The sequence below is a fragment of the Eleutherodactylus coqui genome, chromosome 7, assembly GCF_035609145.1.
Source record: "Eleutherodactylus coqui strain aEleCoq1 chromosome 7, aEleCoq1.hap1, whole genome shotgun sequence".
NCBI classification, from domain to species: domain Eukaryota; kingdom Metazoa; phylum Chordata; class Amphibia; order Anura; family Eleutherodactylidae; genus Eleutherodactylus; species Eleutherodactylus coqui.
In genome coordinates this window covers 207,613,095-207,634,544 of record NC_089843.1, presented here as the reverse complement: position 1 = coordinate 207,634,544, position 21,450 = coordinate 207,613,095, and the positions used below count along the sequence as shown (strand labels likewise).

At 45.9% G+C, this 21,450-nt stretch overlaps 1 protein-coding gene across 12 annotated transcripts in view; it reads left to right on the top strand.

Annotated features, from left to right (window-relative positions):
* SEC31A (SEC31 homolog A, COPII coat complex component) overlaps positions 1-21,195 on the top strand; it is a 55,993-nt gene extending 34,798 nt beyond the window's left edge. For 2 of the 12 annotated variants that reach the window (XM_066574263.1, XM_066574272.1), the window contains 13 exons: positions 378-504; positions 1,443-1,588; positions 3,036-3,209; positions 3,360-3,509; positions 5,349-5,447; positions 7,805-7,940; positions 10,903-11,220; positions 12,506-12,544; positions 17,215-17,270; positions 17,378-17,602; positions 17,946-18,065; positions 19,960-20,031; positions 20,660-21,195. In XM_066574263.1, the coding sequence (XP_066430360.1) occupies positions 378-504; positions 1,443-1,588; positions 3,036-3,209; positions 3,360-3,509; positions 5,349-5,447; positions 7,805-7,940; positions 10,903-11,220; positions 12,506-12,544; positions 17,215-17,270; positions 17,378-17,602; positions 17,946-18,065; positions 19,960-20,031; positions 20,660-20,839 (1,842 nt within the window). In that variant the 3' untranslated portion in view covers positions 20,840-21,195. The remainder of the gene's footprint in view (positions 1-377; positions 505-1,442; positions 1,589-3,035; positions 3,210-3,359; positions 3,510-5,348; positions 5,448-7,804; positions 7,941-10,902; positions 11,221-12,505; positions 12,545-17,214; positions 17,271-17,377; positions 17,603-17,945; positions 18,066-19,959; positions 20,032-20,659) is intronic. The other 10 variants (XM_066574262.1, XM_066574267.1, XM_066574269.1 and 7 more) reach the window with 10 other exon arrangements.
* The last annotated feature ends 255 nt before the right edge of the window (positions 21,196-21,450 follow it).

Below are 21,450 nucleotides of genomic sequence, written 5' to 3'. Positions count from 1 at the left end.
ATATAAGACCCTGTCTTATTTTGGGAGGATCACAGTAATAATTTTGGAGTCTTGTTGCCATTTATTGCAGGTAGTGTAACCCGCTGGGTGTAGATTAGGTGCTGCATTAGAGTACAAGACCGTCACTGCACATTTACAGTCTGGTCACGGTACAGTGGGGTTTATGCAGTTTTGTTTTTATAATGGACCATATATCTTGCCATCTGACTTGTGGAACAACTTCCTGTTGAGACCGATTTGGATGAGTGAAGTAGAGCAAATCCCATGTAGCGGCCATTGACATTTCGGTGTTTTGCAGACACGATGCTCTTGGCAGTTCTTGCTTCTGTCACTTCATTAGTTCGGCTACTGATCGGATGCAATGTCTGTTTCTGTAGTTGATCACGGCGGTCGTCACCAAGAACTGGAGTGATATCGTTGAATCGTGTGACCTGAAGAACTGGAGGGAGGCTCTCGCTGCAATACTCACCTATGCCCGGCCCGAAGAGTTTGCATCGCTGTGCGGTAGGAATGTTTTCTGTTTTTGGGGAATATTTTTTTAAAAAGTTGTGAAAAACAAACATTAAATAACTTCTTATCTCCTACAGTGCAAAGCAGAAATGTAACATCCAGAAGCGATGGTTCGCTCTTAGTGATGCCACTGTTTACATCACATGTCTATTGTACAAACCGGACAGGGTTTACTAGAACAGCAAGTTATCCTCTACCGGCCCGCGCTCCATTCAGAGGGACATGAGTGCTGGGGAAGAAGCAGCCCCCGCAGTGGAAACAGGAGTCCCGTTCTCGAGATCCTCAGTGAGACCCCCCCCCCACTACTCAGCAAGTCATCCTCTATGCTGTGGATTAGGGTATAACTTGTCATTCTGGTAAAACCCCTTTAAAGGGGTTTTCTATGAAAAATACTGTTGATGACCTCTCCTCAGGACAGGTCATCAATAGTTGATCGGCTGGGGTCCGCCACTCGGGACCTTGACCAATCAGCTGAGCGGGCGCATGCTGTCAGCGCCACAAATACACAGAGGCCGGAGCTGAAGCAGTGGAAGTCTCTGCGCCGACTTCTCTGTAGTGGCCGGCGCTTGTAACTGCAGGCACGGCTCGCGTTGATTTCAAGGTGAGTCATGCCTGCAGTTACAAACGCCGGCGTCCGAATAGTATTTTCCACGGAAAACCCTTTTAAGGTAGAACCTATTTGCTGAGGTCCAGAAAGCTTGAGGATAGCCAGCAAGCGCTACATGCAGGGTGGAAGGAGCTTATTTTTGCTACCATTTTTTAGGAAAGGGGATGTTCTGACGCAGATGTGAAACCGGCCGTATATGAAGACATGATTAGTTTATGGAATTGGAGTGGAGTATGACTTTATTCCACCTCGTAGGGGCGAATCAAGTTAATAATCAATAGTTTAGGTAAATGCCACTGACCAGGATTTAACCCTATGATTACAGATCTGTTGGGCTCCAGACTTGAAAAGGAGGGCGATCCATCTCTCCAGGCACAAGCCTGTCTATGCTACATCTGTGCGGGGAATGTCGAGAAGCTGGTGGCCTGCTGGACCAAAGCTCAGGATGGAGTCAGCCCCCTGTCACTCCAGGTGAGCCGCACCTTAATGCGCTTTATTCTTTGAACCCCTTAAGGACCAGGCACTTTTTTAGGGATTTTACCCATGTGGTGGTTTTACTGCCCTATTTCTTTTCCTTTAGCTAACAAAAATATTTTTGCTGTATTTTTTTCCTTGACATATAGGGCGATTTTTTTTTTTTAATTTATTTATTTATTTATTTTTTTTTACTTTTTCATTGACTTTTTTCCCCCTTGTTTTTAGTTTTATTGGGTGTAAAAAGCTAAAAAATGATTTCTTTTTTAACATTTCTAGTTTTTTTTTTTAAATTAGTATATTTATGCTAAAATAAAGTATGGGACTGGGTTTCTCTATTTGTTTTGGACGTTTTGATATATAGTATGTATGGTTTTGGTTTACAGGGTGCATACGGCGACGGCTTTGGGTTATTTTCTTTCTTATGTCTATATTGTTGTTGTTTTATTCCGCAATGTTGTTTTACTCATGTATGTAATTGTGTTTTTAACTATCTATGTCCCCCATGACGTCATACAAGAATGTCTCTGGGAGACATTCATATTTTTTTTTTGACACTTTCCCCCTGTAGCTGGGGCATCCATAGGAGCCCCAGTTACAGGAGAAAACAACCCCTGTAGTGACATTAGTCAAGGCCTGCTGGGACCCTGCAGTTCTGCTGTAGCAGGGAATCCCGGTGGTCACATGACCCCCAGGCTCCTGTAGTGGAAGTTATACTTTCACTTTCTAGTACACAGTGTTCATTGAGCGCTGTGTACTTGTGGAAGGAAAAGGCAGAAAGGGTTGAAAAACCCCTCTTGCCTTCTCCTCTGGGTTTTCAGCTGTTACTAACAACCAGTCCTGTCTCTGATTGATTGCAGAGCAGGAGGCTTAAATCCCTGCCGTAAATTTACATAAATAAAATAAAGCTTGGTATTTGTATAGCGCCAACTTATTCCGCAGCGCTTTCAGTTAATTATTACTTATTACCTCCCACCAAGCTGGGTTCTCATTTTACCGACCTCAGAAGGATGGAAGGCTGAGTCAACCTTGAGCCGTCTACCTGAATCATTCGGGGATCGAACTTGCAACCAGGTTGTAGGCGAGAGCTTACACTCTGCGCCACACGAGTCTCAAGCTGGGCTTTAAGCCCGGGACCAGGCGCCATATATTTACAGTGCCTGGTCCTAAACGGGTTAAAGCCGCTAATAAAATTTTTTTCATGTGAGACTGGTATGCTTTATGGTCCCACTAGGGCTTAAAATTAAAATCTCTCCTCCCTTCTGTTCATTGTCCGGGGCTGCTGTGTTGTGAAATGAACTCTCAGGGAACTTTAATGGAGTTTTTGGGAGTTGGATAAGATTGGTGGTCTGTCTGATGGGGGGGAGGCGTGGGTCTGGGCCTTCCCCCGCTCCTATTTTCCACTTTACGTTCTCCTTTCCTTTTGTATACATTGAATGTTTAGGATCTTATCGAGAAAGTGGTGATCCTCCGTAAAGCCGTGCAGGTCACACAAGCCGCGGACACACAGGATGTTGGCGTCCTCCTGGCGGATAAGATGAGTCAGTACGCCATCTTACTGGCAGCTCAAGGAAGTCTTGCAGCCGCCATGGCATTTTTGCCTAACGACACCAACCAGGTAGGTGGACCGTCACTGAGCCGTGACTATAAGTACGGCCGCACCACGACTCTCTGGCTGGGAGGGCAGGTTTAAACCCCCTATCCTTGCATTACTGAACTATTACAATCACTCTGGTATATAGCGGTTCTGTATTCTTCCCTTGACCAGCTGAACGTTGTGCAGTTGCGGGAGCGATTGTCTCGAGCGCAAGGAGAGACCGGCCCAACTGGCACTGTAGCACCCCGTGGAACCCCCATGGTTCCACAGCGCATGCCAACACACATGAAGCCCACGCCAGACAACCAGTACTACCCACAGGTAAGAACACTTGTACTTGCTCTCTGGTGTTAAATGAACATGGATGTTTCTTCACTACTCGATGAGCTTGGAGTAAAATGCAGCTGAAGTAATCTTAAACTTTCGTCATCAGTAAAAGTTTATCTGCTTGCCATCAGTGAATGGAAACTTCCTTTCCATCCAGAGACTGGACACCCGTCCTGGCCTTTATATACATGCCATAGCTATAACTGTATCCACCTTGGGCAAGTGTCTGAGCTAACCCCCACAACTCCCTCTCCTGTGCTGATAATGTTCTACAGTGTAAGGCCGCTGCACACGGTCGGGTCAGGTTCCGCATGCGGGATCCAACCCTGTGACCGGCCGGCGTCTCCACATACCTGTCCGGATTCTTAATTCTGTACTGCGGCTGTGTCGGCCCGTGCACATGCGCAGTACAGATAATGCCACGTCGTCGCTAGGCGATGACGCGGATGCCACGACCTTTCCGCAATGATGATTGCAGAACGGCCGCGGTTCGGACAGCTTCCATTTTTCTTTCCCCGCGAGCGAAAATCGCCATTGATTTTTCCATAGCATGCTGTGGTAGGTATTTGCTGCGGATTCCGGAGGTGAACGCCCGCTCCAGATTCCGCACTGCAAATCCGTCCGTGTGCAGGCAGCCTAAGGCCAGCTTCATGGGAGTGTAAGTGCACATGCCTTACGCAACCTGCGCACGTGTTGGCGTATTTTACTGTACTTTTTCTGCCCACAGGGCACGTTTCTTTAAATGCTGGCCACAAGCGAACCAATTGAAATGGCTAATTCATCTAATGAGTTCCAGCTGAATTACGCAGCATATCACGCACACGGTTGCACACCCCCATTGACTTCTATGGCGGCTTTTGGAGTGCAAATATGCAGATAGATGTTCTATCGTTTTTTGCACAACCCAAACGCATGCACCAAAACACAGAAATGGGAGCAAACCCAGTGACATCAGTGGGTTCTAGTCTACGCGTCCGTGTGAAGCCGGCCTAAGAGCCCGTTTACACTGAAAGCTATATATCGTTTACACGGGTGAATGACGTCCGCGTTCGCTCGGGCAGCCTGTTCATACAGGTAGATACAACATTGGCTCGTTTACATGAGAAATTGTTCAGCTGTTCAAACTGAACTGGAAGTGAATGAGCGAACGATGGTTTTTGGTCTTTCATAAAACGAACGACGAAAGAAAAGACAATGATTGTCATTCGGTCGTCGGCTGAACAATTATCATTCGCTTTCGCTGAGAGGGCCTTCAGTAAAGTGCGGCCGGCGGTACGGGGTGTGCTGCTGATGGAGAATTGACCTAGACTGGTAACGGAAAGTTTGAAAGTGGGGTGAAACTGAAATCCAAAGTTCATTAGAAAGTTTAATTCCATACGTGAGTAGATCAGTTATGTAGGAACGTACCATCAGCCTACGCGGGTGACGATAGTTTTAGCTTGTCTTTTTGTACTTTTGCGCCATCACACGTTTTTCTTCACAGGTAATAGTGATGGGATCTGAGCGAATTCTAGTTCACAGGTTTGATTTATCCAATATGGTGATACAGAAAGTTTGTGTGAAGTTGTCTTTGTGGTTATTTTGTTGGGCTCCATCTCCTTTCCCATCCCGACGCCTACAGTATCCTCGGCGCCATGTACAGCACTCGTATTACGGCCGGCCTCTCTCCTCACATGCCTTATACGTCTATTAAATTTTACCAGATAGTATCTAATCAGCGACATTTTTCTCTGTAGGACCAAAAGGAAAATGCCCCCCCTTTGACCAAGACACAATTTAGTTCTCATCTCTTAGTTTTTCTAGTGATTTTTTTTATTTCTTTGTTCACTTCAGGCTAGAATTGCCCCTACTGTCACTTCCTGGAGTAACAAAAACCCTACTGCCCTTACCAGCTTTGTACCTCCTGCTGCCTCCAGTTCCTTTGACACGCAGGTACAACATTACACTACATAGAAGGTTTGCTCTTATTTTCCTTTGCAGTTCCACTGGGCATGTTCTGATCTTGCACAGCTTATGACATATTGCGCCATATTCAGTATTCGAAAATACTTAAAAAAATATATTTTTTTGGGATTATGAGCATTTATTGAAGTATAAGCATTAAACATGCAAATAAAACAGAAAAAAGGTGTTGTGCAAGAGAAGCAAGACAAGGAAAAAAGGACAAAGCCTCTTCAATAATAATCATAACTGAGCAATCGGGAATAACATGAAAAGTATAAAAAGTTCTTAAAAGTAGACCAACTTGGGTTACCCCTCTGCGGTACTGATATAGATGAAGAGGGTAAGCATGGAGGATAGAGGGTGAGGGGCGAATTGCACCACAGACCCCAAACCTTATCGAATTTATCAGGACACTGATGTCCTTTATAAACTATACTAGTAACTATTAGGAAATGATAGTAGCAGTGTTTCTGGTGGAGCAATACGCCACACAGCACTGCTACATGCACGTCGCACACACAGCACTGCTACATGCACGTCGCACACACAGCACTGCTACATGCACGTCGCACACACAGCACTGCTACATGCACGTCGCACACACAGCACTGCTACATGCACGTCGCACACACAGCACTGCTACATGCACGTCGCACACACAGCACTACTACATGCACGTCACACACACAGCACTACTACATGCACGTCACACACACAGCACTGCTACATGCACGTCACATCACACACACAGCACTGCTACATGCACGTCACATCACACACACAGCACTGCTACATGCACGTCACATCACACACAGCCCTGCTACATGCACGTCACAGACACAGCCCTGCTACATGCACGTCACACACACAGCACTGCTACATGCACGTCACACACACAGCACTGCTACATGCACGTCACACACACAGCACTGCTACATGCACGTCACGTCACACACACAGCACTGCTACATGCACGTCACGTCACACACACAGCACTGCTACACGCACGTCACACACACAGCACTGCTACATACATCGTTCATCCCATACAACAGGGATCAGAAGCAGCACAGCAGTGGAGATGAAGGACCGGTGATGACATCACTGTCATGCTCCGGCCCTGGTCACATGACTGTGAAGCTCATCCTGAGTGCATGACCTACATGCTCCACCCCTGATCACATGATGTTGACCTAATCAAAGGTCCTACATTCTTGTGCAGCTTACAGGTGGACTACAAACCCCCTGCGGCCTCAGTTGCTAATTAACACCTAGCCAGACAGCAGCCATGTCCGTGCAGGACCTGTAATGATGTCGCAGTCATGTGATCAGGAGGGGAGCATGTAACTCCCTCACTAGGGATAAATGACTTTTGACGTCACGTCATGTGATTAGGGGCAGAGCATTTAAGTCACTCACAAACCCATTTGCTCACGCTGGACGGACAGACAGGTCGTCTTTAGTAGTTTGATATTAAAATTGCCCAACCGAGTTAACGAATCTCCACATGGGTAAAGAGGGGTTCTTGCCATCCATCTATCAGAGCGATTAGTCTTCCTGGCTAAGAACAGAGTTTCCCTCAGGAATATTCTTGTGTGGTCTTGCCAGATCTCTTCATCAGGTACTCCAAATAGATGAATTTTAGGACATAGAAGTATGGGAACCCCCAAGATCTCAGAGAGGAGACTCGCGACCTCCCCTCCAAAAATCCAGAATGGCTGGGCACTCCCAAATCATGTGCCAAAAATCAGCGTAAACACATGAGCATCGAATAAAGTTCGCTGATGACACTCGACCCATTCCTTGTAGCCTTGGTGTATAATGTATAACTCTATCACTTACTGCCGCAGAGACCAATAAAGAGGATTCTAATACCTCGGAAATGTGCCATGCGATAATGTGGGTCCCCTCTTAGTAAAACTGGGGGTGTCGCATGAGATATTGTGGATGATATCAGATGGAAATATAATATGGATATGAGGCCCTGAGAGCGTAATATAACAGGAGGTCATGTGATATGCAAGGCCTGGAAGATGGGAAGTGTGTATATAATGCATGTCTGACTAGATATCTATATAAAGGGGTTCGGAGTAGTTGCTGCTTAGTTTATAGTTGGTCGAAAGAAGCTCGGGTGTTGAGAAGGACACTCTCTTCGCTCCCTGAGACGTTGTTGGAAGTCTTTTGGCATATTTGGTACACGACTATTCTTTTAACGTAGACTTCTTAATTATGTTGACCTGTTCCGTCTGAGCACGTGCTTAGAGTGGCAATGGTAGCTAATTACCCCGGTACGGTCCTTTAATAACTTTTAGTAACATGTCGATTGATTGTCTTTTATATTTTAGAGAGAAAGTGCCCCGCCACCACCGGGCTTCAACATCCCCAGTAACCTGTACCCAGCCTCTGCGGGGGCTGCTGCTCCTACACCGGATTCCAATGCCAACCCTTATAACAGGAGTCCTCTACAGTCGTACCCACAAAGTATGTATCTGTACACATTACAATGTAGTCGGAGGAGTTCAGTGCGTACGTATGTACTTAGGAGAGTGCGCACATCTGTGGGGGGTTTCACTTAAAGCACAGGTCAAAATTAGTATAGAGTTGTACTAAGTTTCAGGAGCCTAGTAGTATTGTTCGTCAGCAGGGAAGCATCTGTCGGCAGGCGGTTTGCATCTTTTGAGAGGGTGGGGCTCGCATATTAACACCGTCTTATAGTAAAGGCCCATTTACACGAACGATTCTCAATTAAAGGGGTTGTCCCGCGCCGAAACGGGTTTTTTTCTTTTTTTCAACCCCCCCCCCCCCCCCCCCCGGTTCGGCGCGAGACAACCCCGATGCAGGGGTTAAAAAAGAACACCGCACAGCGCTTACCTGAATCCCCGCGCTCCGGTGACTTCTTACTTACCGGTTGAAGATGGCCGCCGGTATCTTCTCTCTCCGTGGACCGCAGCTCTTCTGTGCGGTCCATTGCCGATTCCAGCCTCCTGATTGGCTGGAATCGGCACGTGACGGGGCGGAGCTACACGGAGCCCCATTGAGAAGAGAAGAAGGCCCGGACTGCGCAAGCGCGTCTAATTTGGCCATTAGACGGCGAAAATTAGACGGCAACCATGGAGACGGGGACGCCAGCAACTGAGCAGGTAAGTGAATAACTTCTGTATGGCTCATAATTAATGCACAATGTACATTACAAAGTGCATTAATATGGCCATACAGAAGTGTATACCCCCACTTGCTTTCGCGGGACAACCCCTTTAAATGAGTGCACAAAGGAGTGACATCACTACTAGTTCGCGCTCGTGCAGAATGTTTAGACGGGTAGATCATCGCTGAGAATCGCTCAAAATAAGCGACAAACGGAAAGTGCACAAAGGCGTCGCATTTAGATGTAGCCACTACCGCGTCCTTTCATTCGTATGAACGAATTTTGAGTGACAATCGTTGCAAGTAAATGGGCCACAAGGGTGCATTCACACGGGTGTATGCGTATTTCGGTCTGTGAATATGCAGCGTATTCATGGGCTGAAATACGTGGTTGGCTTGCGTTTTTCTGCATAAAAGGGCACGTAAAAAAGTAATTGCACTCATTTACATACACCCGTTGATTTCAATGGGTTTCTACAATGCGTAATCTGTACAAAAAGTAAAGTAACTTCACATAGCTGGACATAGGTTATACCCTTTACTGTAGTCCAGAGCTGCATTCACAATTCTGCTGGCTTCTATTGAAAACTGCAGGCAGATTTGTGATCTTTACATCTTATCTGCAAAATAGTCCACTCTCCATCCCTGGTCAGGAAGGGGATCGTTTCTCCTTAGTTGAGAGCACCTGGAAGGTGAGTGTGGAGATTTATAAGGCCATCCACGCTCCTCTGGGAAATATGGAAATTGGAAGATGAAACAATACCTCTGCAGTGCCACCTGTTGGAAGGCAGCATTCCTGCAAGTCAATGTTAGACTTTTTAAACAAGTCTTGTAACAATTACTGGGAGTTATAAGCCAAAGCCAGAATCCATACACAGACAGCTGTTTCAGGGGTTTTGCCCCTCATCAGTGCGCAGTAGGTTTCTGGCTTGGCTATTGCCTTTCAGGAATGCTGCCTTCCAGTAGGTGGCACTGCATAAGTATTATTCTCTCTTCTTTATGGAGAGGTAATACCCTTCCTGACCCACATCTATAGGCCTCTCACTAGCCAAGCCAGAAACTTGCTGCACACTGAGGGGCAAAACCCCCGAAACAGCTGTCTGTGTATGGTTTCTTGTTTTGGCTTACAATTCCTAGTCATTGTGCCTTCTAATAGGTGGGGTTGCAAAGGTATTGTTCCATCTTCCCTCTTACATCCCTAGTCATGCTACAAGGACTATTAAAAAGTCTATTAGCCGCATTCCAATAGGTGGCGCTGTGGAGGATTATTCTATCACTCATTCACATGAAACAAGTAGCAGATATAGAAACTTTGTTACAATTTCATTGATTTGAACCAAGTTTGTCACCCCTGGCTCTGGACTATAAAGCCTCATGTCCACGGCAGAAATGGATTCATAAAATCAGCGCATGCAATCCACACCCATAGGGAATCATTGGGTACCCGAAGGTAATTAACCCTTCCCAATCCACTGTCTGACGTCTAAAGACAATATGATTTAAGGCTGTACAGCTCCGATGTTGAAAGACATCCGTCGGGGTTCTCTTACTGTATATTGCCAGCCTCTCTGCTGTCGGAGCCTATCCAACGTGTCACCTCATGCAGTACTGGCTTTAGCCAGCAGATAGCGCCGTTGTATAACAATAGAAAAAGAGTAAGCCCCCTAGGAAAACCAGGATATAAATTGGATTGGAAAGGGTTAAATACCTGCAGATGTCATTTTCACCAGCGCGCGCATCGCACGCGTGGGAAAACAACCGCAGAATGCTCCATTTTTGTGAAGTTTTCCCGCATGGACGGCTCCCACAGCATCCATGGAGGCCGTCCAGATCCGACGCAACTGTGACTGTGTCTGAGCGCGGGAAGGCAGGAGTTTTTTTTTAAAAAAAGTTGGCGCAGCACGTGTGCAGAAGAAAGAAGATCCGGTCTGCACAGAGGAGAGCTCTGCAGCGTCCGGACAGGTGAGTATATTGCATTTTCTGGCCCCATGCCTGTGGGCCGGGTGGAATCCGCTGCAGGATTCTGCATGGGCAAACCGCGCGGACCCATGGACATGAGACCCAATAAGAGCAGTAACTTGGGGTCAGTGCAGTGTATTTACAAAATTACTAAACTTATGTAGATTATTGCAATGTAATGTAACCTGTAACATGCTGCTTAGATACGGGCGTAGGGTTTAACTAAAAAAAGTTTTTAAAAGTCACAATTTTATATAATCTCTATTGCAGCTTTCTCAAATTGTGAAACCAATTCTGTTACTAACTTGTTTTTTGTTCCTTTTTTATTTTTTTTGTATAGCTTATCCACCTTCTCAACAGTATTATGGTTCTGAGGGAGCAGCTGTCTATCACCCTCAACCGTCAGCCTCCATTCCCCCTACCTCTCCCTACCATAGCTCTTCTTACGACCCCCATCCTGCTCCTCAACCTCACTATCCTGTGCAGCCTCAGCACCCTCCAGTGTCGTCAACATCTCCTTCTTTCCCTCCTCCTGGACCGTCCTTCCAGCATGTCAGGCCAGGAGGGCCAGCTACCTCTGCTCCTTATGCAATGCCTCTACCTGGATCTACAGGTACTCTGCCTGCTGCCAGTGAGCTGCCTGCATCCCAGAGAACAGGTCTGAGCATGAAAATGGGGTGGTGGGAGCATGGGATGCCTAGAACTTGTAGTTGGTTGAACTGGGAGAGTAAAGCATAAATGCATGTGTGTTCCCTAAGCTTCATAGTATGATGGTAGCCAAGTGGTGGCTGGCTTGTGCCAACCTTTATTGATTCTCCACAGTGTGTCTGCCCGGAACAAAGGCAGTCATCTAGAGCTTGGAAGATACCATTTCATTTTTCTGCCCAATGATGATTTTCAGTTCAGCGTGAAATCTATTGTTCGGCAGAAGAGCTGATAAGACAGACTTTTGTACCGGGGAGAGCTGATAACATTATCTCAGCTGTCAGCCCCGTGGCAGAACAAAGTGAATGTATTCCGAGAACAGCGGGCGGTCTGTTCTCTGAATACAGCTCCCAGCGCCTCATACGCTACTAATCGGTACTAATAGGCATTAGTACCAATTAGTAGTTTACGCAAAATGATCGCTCAAAAGCCATCTTTTGAGCGATCATCTTTGTGTGTAAAAGGGCTTTAGCGTAATGATGCATACTAATACACAGTGTGCAGGTAGTCGGAAAAGCTGCTGTGGCCATCTTTGATTATCCAGGAGCGGAGGGTCAAATAACAACGGTTGGAATAATAGTTAGGAACTAGAGATGAGCGAACGTACTCGTTTCGAGTAATTACTCGATCGAGTACCGCCATTTTCGAGTACTTCAGTACTCGAGTGAAAAGTACTCGGGGTGGCCGGGGGGCGCCGTGGGTGAGTGGGGGGTAGCAGCGGGGAACAGGGGGGAGCCCTCTCTCTCTCCCTCTCCCCGCTGCAACCCCCCACTCACCCACGGCGCCACCCAAATTTTTTCGCCCGAGTACGGAAGTACTCGAAAATCGCGGTACTCGGGCGAAAAAGGGGCGTGGCCAAGCACGTTCGCTCATCTCTATTAGGAACCCATTGATTTAGTAAAGAAAGAATGGGGAAAAAAGGTGCTAAATAGTGAACCATGGTCTAGAATGTAACACCTTAAGAGCATATATGATGTAATAGATATGAATGCTTCGTCCACATTCAAAATCCCATTCCAAGGCATGAGATCTGCTTACGCCCCCGAGTGACCTGGCAGTGCAGATGGAGAAGTTGGCATTACTATGGCTGGCTTTGCATCGGTTCCTGCCAGTCATTGAGGATGCAGCGTCTCTGGGCTGACGGGAGGGTTAGTGAGAGGTCGGCGTGGGGTGTTCTTGATACAAATGATATGACCTCCATTATTACGTAATAAGTGATCTTTACGTCTTATCTGCAGAATATTCCACTGTTCCAGATATGACAACTTACCCGCCAGGTGAACAGCGTGCCGCAGCATGAGTGCAACAAATCAATAGATCTAGAAATGTTGTTATAATTTACACCCATTTTATCCCTTTCATTGGGCTTTATGTTTTATTCATTAATTTAACAGTAGAAACTGATGAAATATAAAGAATCAATTAAATGAAAAAAATTGAAATTGTAATAATGGAAATTCTTTGCCTTTACGCCACCATTTTTATTGCTCCAGTGCATCAGAAAAAGCTGCCTTTAAGACAGTAAATGTGATCATTTTGTCTACAGCTCCCATGCAGTCTCATCTATCTCCATGGTTACAGACTACAAACAAACCCTATGTGTAGTCTCCTCCTACAGTCATGTATTAGGCCGGGCTCCCGTGACCGTGTTGGTATAGTGTATGTTCGCTGTGCCAATCTCCCATAGTGGGTCATGTTGCTGCTCACACGAAATGCGCACGCATATGGCATATGTTATGTGTGCATACATGCCAAGATAATGCATGGCGATGGGCAGCACGGAGCAACTACGCAATGTCATTGTGTGCTTGATGTGGGCAGCAAATTACGCCAGTCTTAGCCTGGCCTTAGGCTGAATGTCCATGGGCGGGTTGGATTCCATCTGCGGGAGCCCGTAGCGGTATCCTACCCCGCCCACGGCCAAGGACCATTATTTACCTGTCCGGGTCTGCGGCGCCCCGATCCGGATCTTCTTTCTTCTGCGCTGTGGATATGTGCGGGCGTGCATGTGCAGTACTTTTTTTTTTTTAACTCCTGCTTGCCCACAGATCCAAGGCCCGTCTGCAGTGTTAGCTGCTGGTGTGCCGTGGATGGGACGGCTTCCATTGACTTCAACGGAAGCCGTCCGTGTGGGATCCACAGCACAATGGAGCATGCTGCGATTTGTTTTCCGGATCAAAAGGTCCGCCAATCGAATCTGCATGCTTTAATGCATTTGCGGACGCCCATGCATCCCAATGGGTGGCTTGATCTGTGGATCGTCTGGGCAACCGCATATCAAACCTGCCCGTGGACATTGGGCCTTACCCTTCCTTCTGACACTCTCCTACTGCCCGCAGGTTATGAAGACAGCATGTTTGTGTAGATATCATATATATGGGCTGTAAATAGAGTTGACAGAACATGCTCGTCCAAGCTTGATGCTCATTCGACTATTAGCATACTCCATGGTGCTCGGTACTCGAGGGAGGGAGAGAGAATGAATATTTGACCGGGCGGGTCAAATACTAAAATGCTCGGGTCTCCCATTGACTTCAATGGGGTTCGTTACTCGAATAGAGCTCTTGAATGTTACGAAAAGCTCGACTCGAATAACGAGCACCCGAGCATTTTGGTACTCGCTCATCTCTAGCTGTAAACAAACTTTGGAATATTTTTAAATAAGACTATTTCCAAACGTTTCGGGCCCGTTCACACCGGTGTTGGGTCCTCAGTCATCATTCCGTTTCTCAGCTCCTTTTTGGAGCTAAGAGACAGAATTAAAATGGAATTAAACTGATCCGTTCCGCCGTTTCCCCCCCCCCACCACCACATTAATTTTATTGGGTTTTTTAAAAATGGAAAGCATCCATTTGCTCCCATTCTGGTAGGTTTCCGTTTTGTTAATGAAACAAAAAACAGAAAGTAAATGGGAATTTTCAACTGAGCGGAGAAACCGAATTCTAACTGAAGCCGTAACGCAGATGTGAACCGAGCCCCGATGCTTCTTGCACTGAAGGAATAAAAAAGGGGTTGCAAAAACGCACACAGCCTTCGGGGTACATGCACAAGCGTTATGTGGATTTTGGCAAGGATGTCACCCGATACATTGTAAAGGGCAAAATCCGCAGAAACAATTGGCCTGCTGTTGATATCTGCAGCGTATAGATGGAATCCGGCATGTAATATTCTTCTATACTGAAGCAATGTTTTAGCATGGGCAAAGACTACTAAAAGAAAAGCATGGGCCAAGCAAAATCCTTCTGCCTCTCTTTTTTTTTTTTTTTCCTTGCATGCTCTCATCTTGTTTTTAGGTTTCATGGGTGGGGATCTTCGGGCCGAGACCACCACCGATTGTAGATTATGACTCATTTGAGTTAAATGAGGCAGCTATTGGTGTCTGTTTGATTACAGAGACCTGATCTCAGTGCCGGACACTAACTAGAAAACTCTAGGTTATGTCAAAATGGCCTATTTGTTCCAGTGATCGGGGGAGGGGAGGGGAAGGGACGGCCCACCGGTACACACAACCCACACAGTGAAGTTACTTACACCTTTTACCTGTTAGAGTCCCTTTTACTGACCTCACTATTGTGCTTTAAGCCTCCCCATACATTTTCTTTAAGGTGGTGACCACTGACAGCCAGGCTCCTGCTCTAACCGCCAGGAATATAGAAACCTCAGACCCTGGCAGTTTAATCTCTTACATGCCGCAATAATAGCAACTAAAGCATGTAAGCAGATGGTAGGAGAGGGGCTTTGTCACCAATTGGCACCCCACAATCGCAAAGTACCAAAGGGTTTCCCTAGCAGCCAGAAGTTTGCAGAGGCCTACATGTTGGCATGTGACTCAGCCTATTAGGCCTCACCTCCTACAGGGTCTAATAGGCTGCTGTCATAGGCATAGTAGAATGCACTACACAAGTAATGCAGTGTACTATTATAGCGATCGAACAGTCACATCCCCTTCTGGGACTTAAAAAATAGTGTCAAAAAAATTTATAAAGTGTTTAAATTTAAAGAAACCAAAAAAAAACTGCTGTTTTAAATGGATGAAACACCAAAAAGTAAAAAAAAAAAAAAAAAAACAGATATTACCGCGTTCATAGCGACTGAAACAATGAAAATGATTTTATTTAGCTCGCATTTTGAATGCCATAAAAATAGTTTTAAAAAATGTCAGAATTGCTTTTTTTCCTTTTGTTGGCCTCCCCAAAAAATGCAATCAACAGCAATCCAAAAGTCACCTGTACCTCAAACTGGTACCAATTAAAAACTACAACTCTTCCTGCTAAAGGCAAGACCTCACAGAGCTCCGCTGACAGAAAAATAACCTCTGCAATGCAATTTTGGATTCAGGGTTTCCTAGAGGGCTTTCTCTGCCTGCCATTATACAATGGCGCCATCTGCTGGCTAGAGCCAGTACTGCAGTATGGGACCTGCTGGAGAGGCCCTTGACAACAGAGTGGCCAGTAATCTACAGTAAGAATACCCTGCCGGATGTCTTCCGACAGCGGAGCTGTTACAGCCTTCAATCAGAATGTCTTTAGATGTCAGTGGATTGGAAAGGGTTAAGGAATACGACTCCTCCCACTAAAAACAAGCCCTCCTATGGCCATGTCAACGACTAATGTCTCTTGCAATGTGACGATGAAAATCCCTTGGTCCTTAAGGCTCAAATGGGATAGTCTCTAAGGGGTTAAAAACTACCACTGATTTGAACTACAGCACAGGGAGTAAGTGTTCGCGCCCGTCGGGGAATGCTTGTGCTCCCAGATTTTGAGCCGTTTCCCATCTGAGGTGAAAGCTGTTGTTGAGATTGTTGCGGCCATGACACACGGCTCTCTTGTAACAGAAATCCAGTAGAACTCTTGAATTCAAAAGCGCCATTTTCTTAATTTACCTAAAATGATGTTTTTGGGTTGAAAAATTCTTCAAAAGGAATTGCCACTAGGGGTCTCCCTCTTCATTTCCTGCCTATTGCTGGGTCAAATCTTATAGTCCATTTAGAGGGGCGGATTTTACCATTTGAACGAGCGAACGATGTTGGAGTTTACTTGTTCGCTCTCGCACAGCCTATTTATACAGGCAGATACATCGGTCGAACAAGAAGTGAGTGAACACGGCTGATCGCTCCTTTGAACAATAATGGTCCCGTCTGAAAGGGCCCTTTATCTGGTAACCGAGATGGTAACACTGAGAACAGGAAGGGGCCATGACTATAGAAAGAAGAGGCGCAGTGTAGAGAAAATGACTCGCACAGACCCACTGCCATAGAAAACTGAAAATTACGGATACAGCCTGCAGAGTGAAAACTTGTGCAATGCAGGATGTAACTCCTATAATGGCCAGAAACATTTATTCCTCATGTACACCTGAAAAGTTAGGTATGCTCTAAACCAGTGTTCCCCAACTCCAGTCCTCAGGGACCGCCAACAGGTCATGTTTTCAGGATCTCCTCAGTGTTGCACAGGTGATGCAATTATTGTCAGTACCTCACACATTGCCACAGGTGTTCTTACCATAGGATATCCTGAATACATGACCTGTTGGTAGTCCCTGAGGACTGGAGTTGGGGACCCCTGCTCTAAACCAATCGTAAAATTCCTATACCCCATGACCCATAAGATGCCACATGGGCATCACAGTAGCCCATAACAGGCCGTAAGTTGTACCATCAATATCCTACATGTCAGATTAATAGTGAAGAAACACATAAAGCGGACATCCACATGACGTTGTCCCACCGTGTCCACTACTCAGTCCCAGGATCTGCGATACAATGTAACATTCGAATACCCGTAAACCTGCCCTGTCTTCTAACACTGGACACTTCGGGCGTTTGTGGCATTCAATTTCCCAGAAAACCTAATTTTCTAACCATAATCCTCTAATAATTAGTGCCAATTAGAGCTGTAATGAGCTGGAGGTGTGAGTAGTATTGGCTGACCCACATACTTTCTTCCAGGGCCTCAGAATGGATGGAATGACCCCCCTGCGCTCAGCAGGACTTCAAAGAAAAAGGTTTGTGATGGAAAACCGTCCATCCGTCTCGTTGTATCCCGCCAATCACTAGAGATCTCCATAAGATTTAAATTGCCTATCCGTTGACTTCCGTTCTTCTTTCGTAGGTTCTTGAAAACCGCCTTCCTCCTCCACCAATCACCGCTCCTATAATGAACCCTGTCGTAGATCCGCGCTCCCAGCAGCAGCAGGCTCCACTGCCCGTAGCTCCTTCTACTTCTGTACCATATCAGCCATCTCACATGCCAATTCCACAAGCAGGAGTCCACCTCGATTCCTCAAAGCCCAGTACAGAAGGTGCCCCAGGTGCACCGATTGGCAACACCATGCAGGTTATTCTGAACTTCCTCTTCTCCTAAGGCTTCCATTGCATTGAGGCACGGCGCTGTGATCACCGTCAAAGCTCTTTTCTACCTTCCGTTGTCCTACTTTTTTAAGTTTTAGATGGAACATGCACTATATTGCCCCTAAGAGACCCTAGGCTAGATGCAAGTATTGTACAACGCTGAGTCCTATGGATGGGTCCTACAGCAAAGTAATATCTATTATTAGTGGAATTACCAGAAAATTCTTTAAAGTGAAATCCATAAATGTTATCGACATCTACTATGTTGCGTCTCATTAAGCTAAACAAGCATATGTTCATGTATTTCAATGTTTCTCTACGGTTTTCAGGCTATACACAGTTTGCCTGCTGAGAAGATCACCAAGAACCCAATCCCTGAGGAGCACCTCATCCTGAAAACGACTTTTGAGGCTCTAATCCAAAGATGTCTCTCATCCGCCATCGATCCGGTGAGTTGCACCCATTTATGTATCTTTCTATAGTTTATTTACCAGTTAATTCCTTCATAGATGACATAGTACAGTGCAGTATTACAGAAGAACGCACTGCTGCATGGCACCTCTACCACCAGTTTCCTCCCTTTTGACAGCCAAAGTATTGCAGCATTCTCTATTGTTCTTAACCCCTTCATGACATGGCCTATTTTGGGCTGAAGGACGCAACAATTTTTGGCGGATTTTCTTCTCCGTTTATCAAAAGCCATAACCTTTTTATTTTTCCGTTGATGCGGCCGTATAAGGGCTTGTTTTTTGCGTGGCGAACTGTAGTTTTTATCTGTGCCACTCTTGGGTACATAGACTATATTGTAAAACTTCTTTTTTTTTTTTTTTTTTTAATGATAGCAGGGAGAGAAAACGCATCAATTCTGCCATAGATTTTTTTTTTTTTTTTTTACAGCGGTACTCATGCAGCATAAATGAGACATTCCATTTTTTCTGCGGACCGGTACGGTTACAACGATACCAAAATTCTTACATTTTTTTTAGGTTTTCCCACTTTTCTGCAATAAAAACCCTTTTTCTGGGTAATTTTGTTTTTTCTAAATTGCTGCATTCAAAGTCCTGTAACTTTTTTATTTTTTGATGTACGGCGCTCTGTGGGGGCTTATTTTTTGCGAGACGAGCTGTAGATTTTATTGGTACCATTTTGGGGTACATACGGCTTTTTTGATCACTTTTATTGCGTTTTTAGTGAGGCAAAATGCTAAAAATTAGCATTTTGCCTCAGTTTTTTAGCGTTTTTTTTTGCGTTTTTTTCCGTGCACAGTCAAACGCATGTGCAACTTATTGTACGCGTCGTTACGGACGCGACAATACCAAATATGTGGGGGTTTATTTTTTTTTTTACCTTTTTTTTATGCTAATCTGAGAAAAAGCATTAAAAAATTGTTTTTTTAACTCTTTTTTTTACATTTTTTTAAATTCTTTTTTTAATCTTTGTTTTTTTTACACTGTTTGTGTCCCTCTGAGGGACTTTAACCACTGCCCTGATGATCGCTGGTATAAGGCATGGCAGAGCTACTGCTCTGCCATGCCTTATCGCTTGTACAGCGATTATAGGCACAGGCAATACAGGACGCCAGTGTCTGGCGTCCTGTTGCCATGGTGACAGGCCAGGCTCTCACGATGACATCGCGAGTTCCGGCCGGAGACACAGAGGGAGCCGCGCTCCCTCTGTGAACTCTTTCCCTGCCGCGATCTACTTAGATCGCGGCAGGGAAGGGGTTAACAGCGGGGGCACATCTCCGATGCCCCCCTGCTGTTGCAGCGGGACGCCGGCTGTGACTGACAGCCGGCTCCCGCTGCGAGAGAGCGCGGGATCTTATGTGATCCCGCGCTATCTCCAGGACGTAAGTTTACGCCCTGTTGCGGGAAGTACCAGGCTGCCAGGACGTAAACTTACGCCCCCTCAAGCGGGAAGGGGTTAAAGGTGTTATCCAGGCAGCGCCTGCTGGGATACATCAGGGTTGGAGTGGAAGCACTGCTCCAACCTGTGTAGTGGCTGGAGCCTGCAATTACAAGCAATGACCACTACAATGGTCAAAGCAGCACGTCTGCTCCAATCCTGGTGTATCCTGCAAACCCTGCTTTAACATCAGTATGTCAGAAACTTTGATAGGACCCCATTATCGGTCAATGGAGTCCATTGAGCATGTAATACAAATATGAACAAAGCCTTCCGGTTTCAGTAATAATAGGGGTTTCTTTTCCTATTTTCTACCTTTACTGTTTAACATTCCTGTTGCAGAAGTGATCATTTCTAAACCCATTAGACCGGCTTCTGATATTGATGTATAGGTGTAATTCCTGCCACGTATATCCTTTCATCTCTTCTCTCTTCCAGCAAACCAAAAGGAAATTGGACGATGCGAATAAGAGGCTCGAGTCCCTGTATGACAAGCTGAGAGAGCAAACCGTAAGTTAGATAACTTCTGTAAAGCTAAATCTCCAGATTTGTGGCCCCATATGGCGCTCTCCCGTATGAAGTTAGCTTTACGGATGCAAAACAGCCTGAAGTACGATTGTGTGTCACCGACTATACATGTGGACTTTGACACTGACTTGACTACAGATTTCACCCTGTCTAATGGCAAGCTGGTCTGTGCATGGTTTTCTGGCTTGGTTTACTGTTCCCAATCAATGTTATGAAGACCTGTATAAAGGGTCTGATATTGATATGAAGGAATGCTGCCATCCAGTAGATGGCGCTGGATAGGTATTGTTCCACCCTCCCTATTTGCATAAATTTCCCAGAGGAGCTTGCATGGTCTTATAAGCCTCCTCGCTCACTATCTAGGTTTCCCCACACCTCCTTGGGGAGAGACTATGACATCCCACTACACACTCACCCTCTAGGTGTCTCTACACACTTTGGGTGCTCTCCTTAAGGAGACCCGACACCCCTGGCAAGGATGAAATCTGCCCATCGGACCATTGCCGTTACACAATCCACCGATTAAAGGTCACGAGTTAGTTCTGTCTTCTGTATAGCTCATTAACGTCCATTCTGTCCTGACCGTTTCTTGTCATCACGTCTTTTCTAGCTATCTCCTGCAATAATCGCAGGCTTACACAGCATTGCCAGAAGTATTGAGTCTCGAAACTATACGGAAGGCCTGAACATCCACACCCACATAGTGAGCACCAGTAACTTCAGCGAGACCTCCGCCTTCATGCCCGTACTCAAGGTGGTGCTCACCCAGGCCAACAAACTCGGAGTGTGAACTCTTTACTCAGAGACTTCCTTCACCAGGGGGGAAATGAAAAATTCTGCACCTTGTAGAAGACGACGGACCAAGGAGAAGCATGATTTTAAAACTTCCAGAGGGCGAACACTTGGGACTCCTGAATCTCTTTTCCGCTTTATTTTTTATCTAAGGAGGTTTTGTTTTTTTCTTAAATCTTCTTTAACCATTTATTGTATTTCCCGGATTAGCGCATGTCAGTCGAGTTTCCAGAATCATATCATCAAAATATCTGACCAAGGATATATATTTTTTATTTCAGTGGTTCACATTTCAGAAAGATTTGGTTGCCAAATTGTGTCATCAAAAATAAAGTGTGATCCACCTTAAAAAAACACGAAGTTTGTGGTTCTTCCCATTTTTAAATTGGACGTGCTAAACGCAGCGGTCTTTTAGAGCAGGGGTCCCCAACCACCGGTCCGCGGACCGGGGCCGGGCCGTTAGGTGTTTACTGCCGGTCCGCGGCACCGCTGGAAACTTTTGTTCCAAAAGGAACAATTCCGCAGCCCCTTCAGCAGCGCTCTGCGGTCTCACACTAACCTGCTATACCACATGTGTCAAACACAAGGCCCGCGGGCTGAATTCGACCC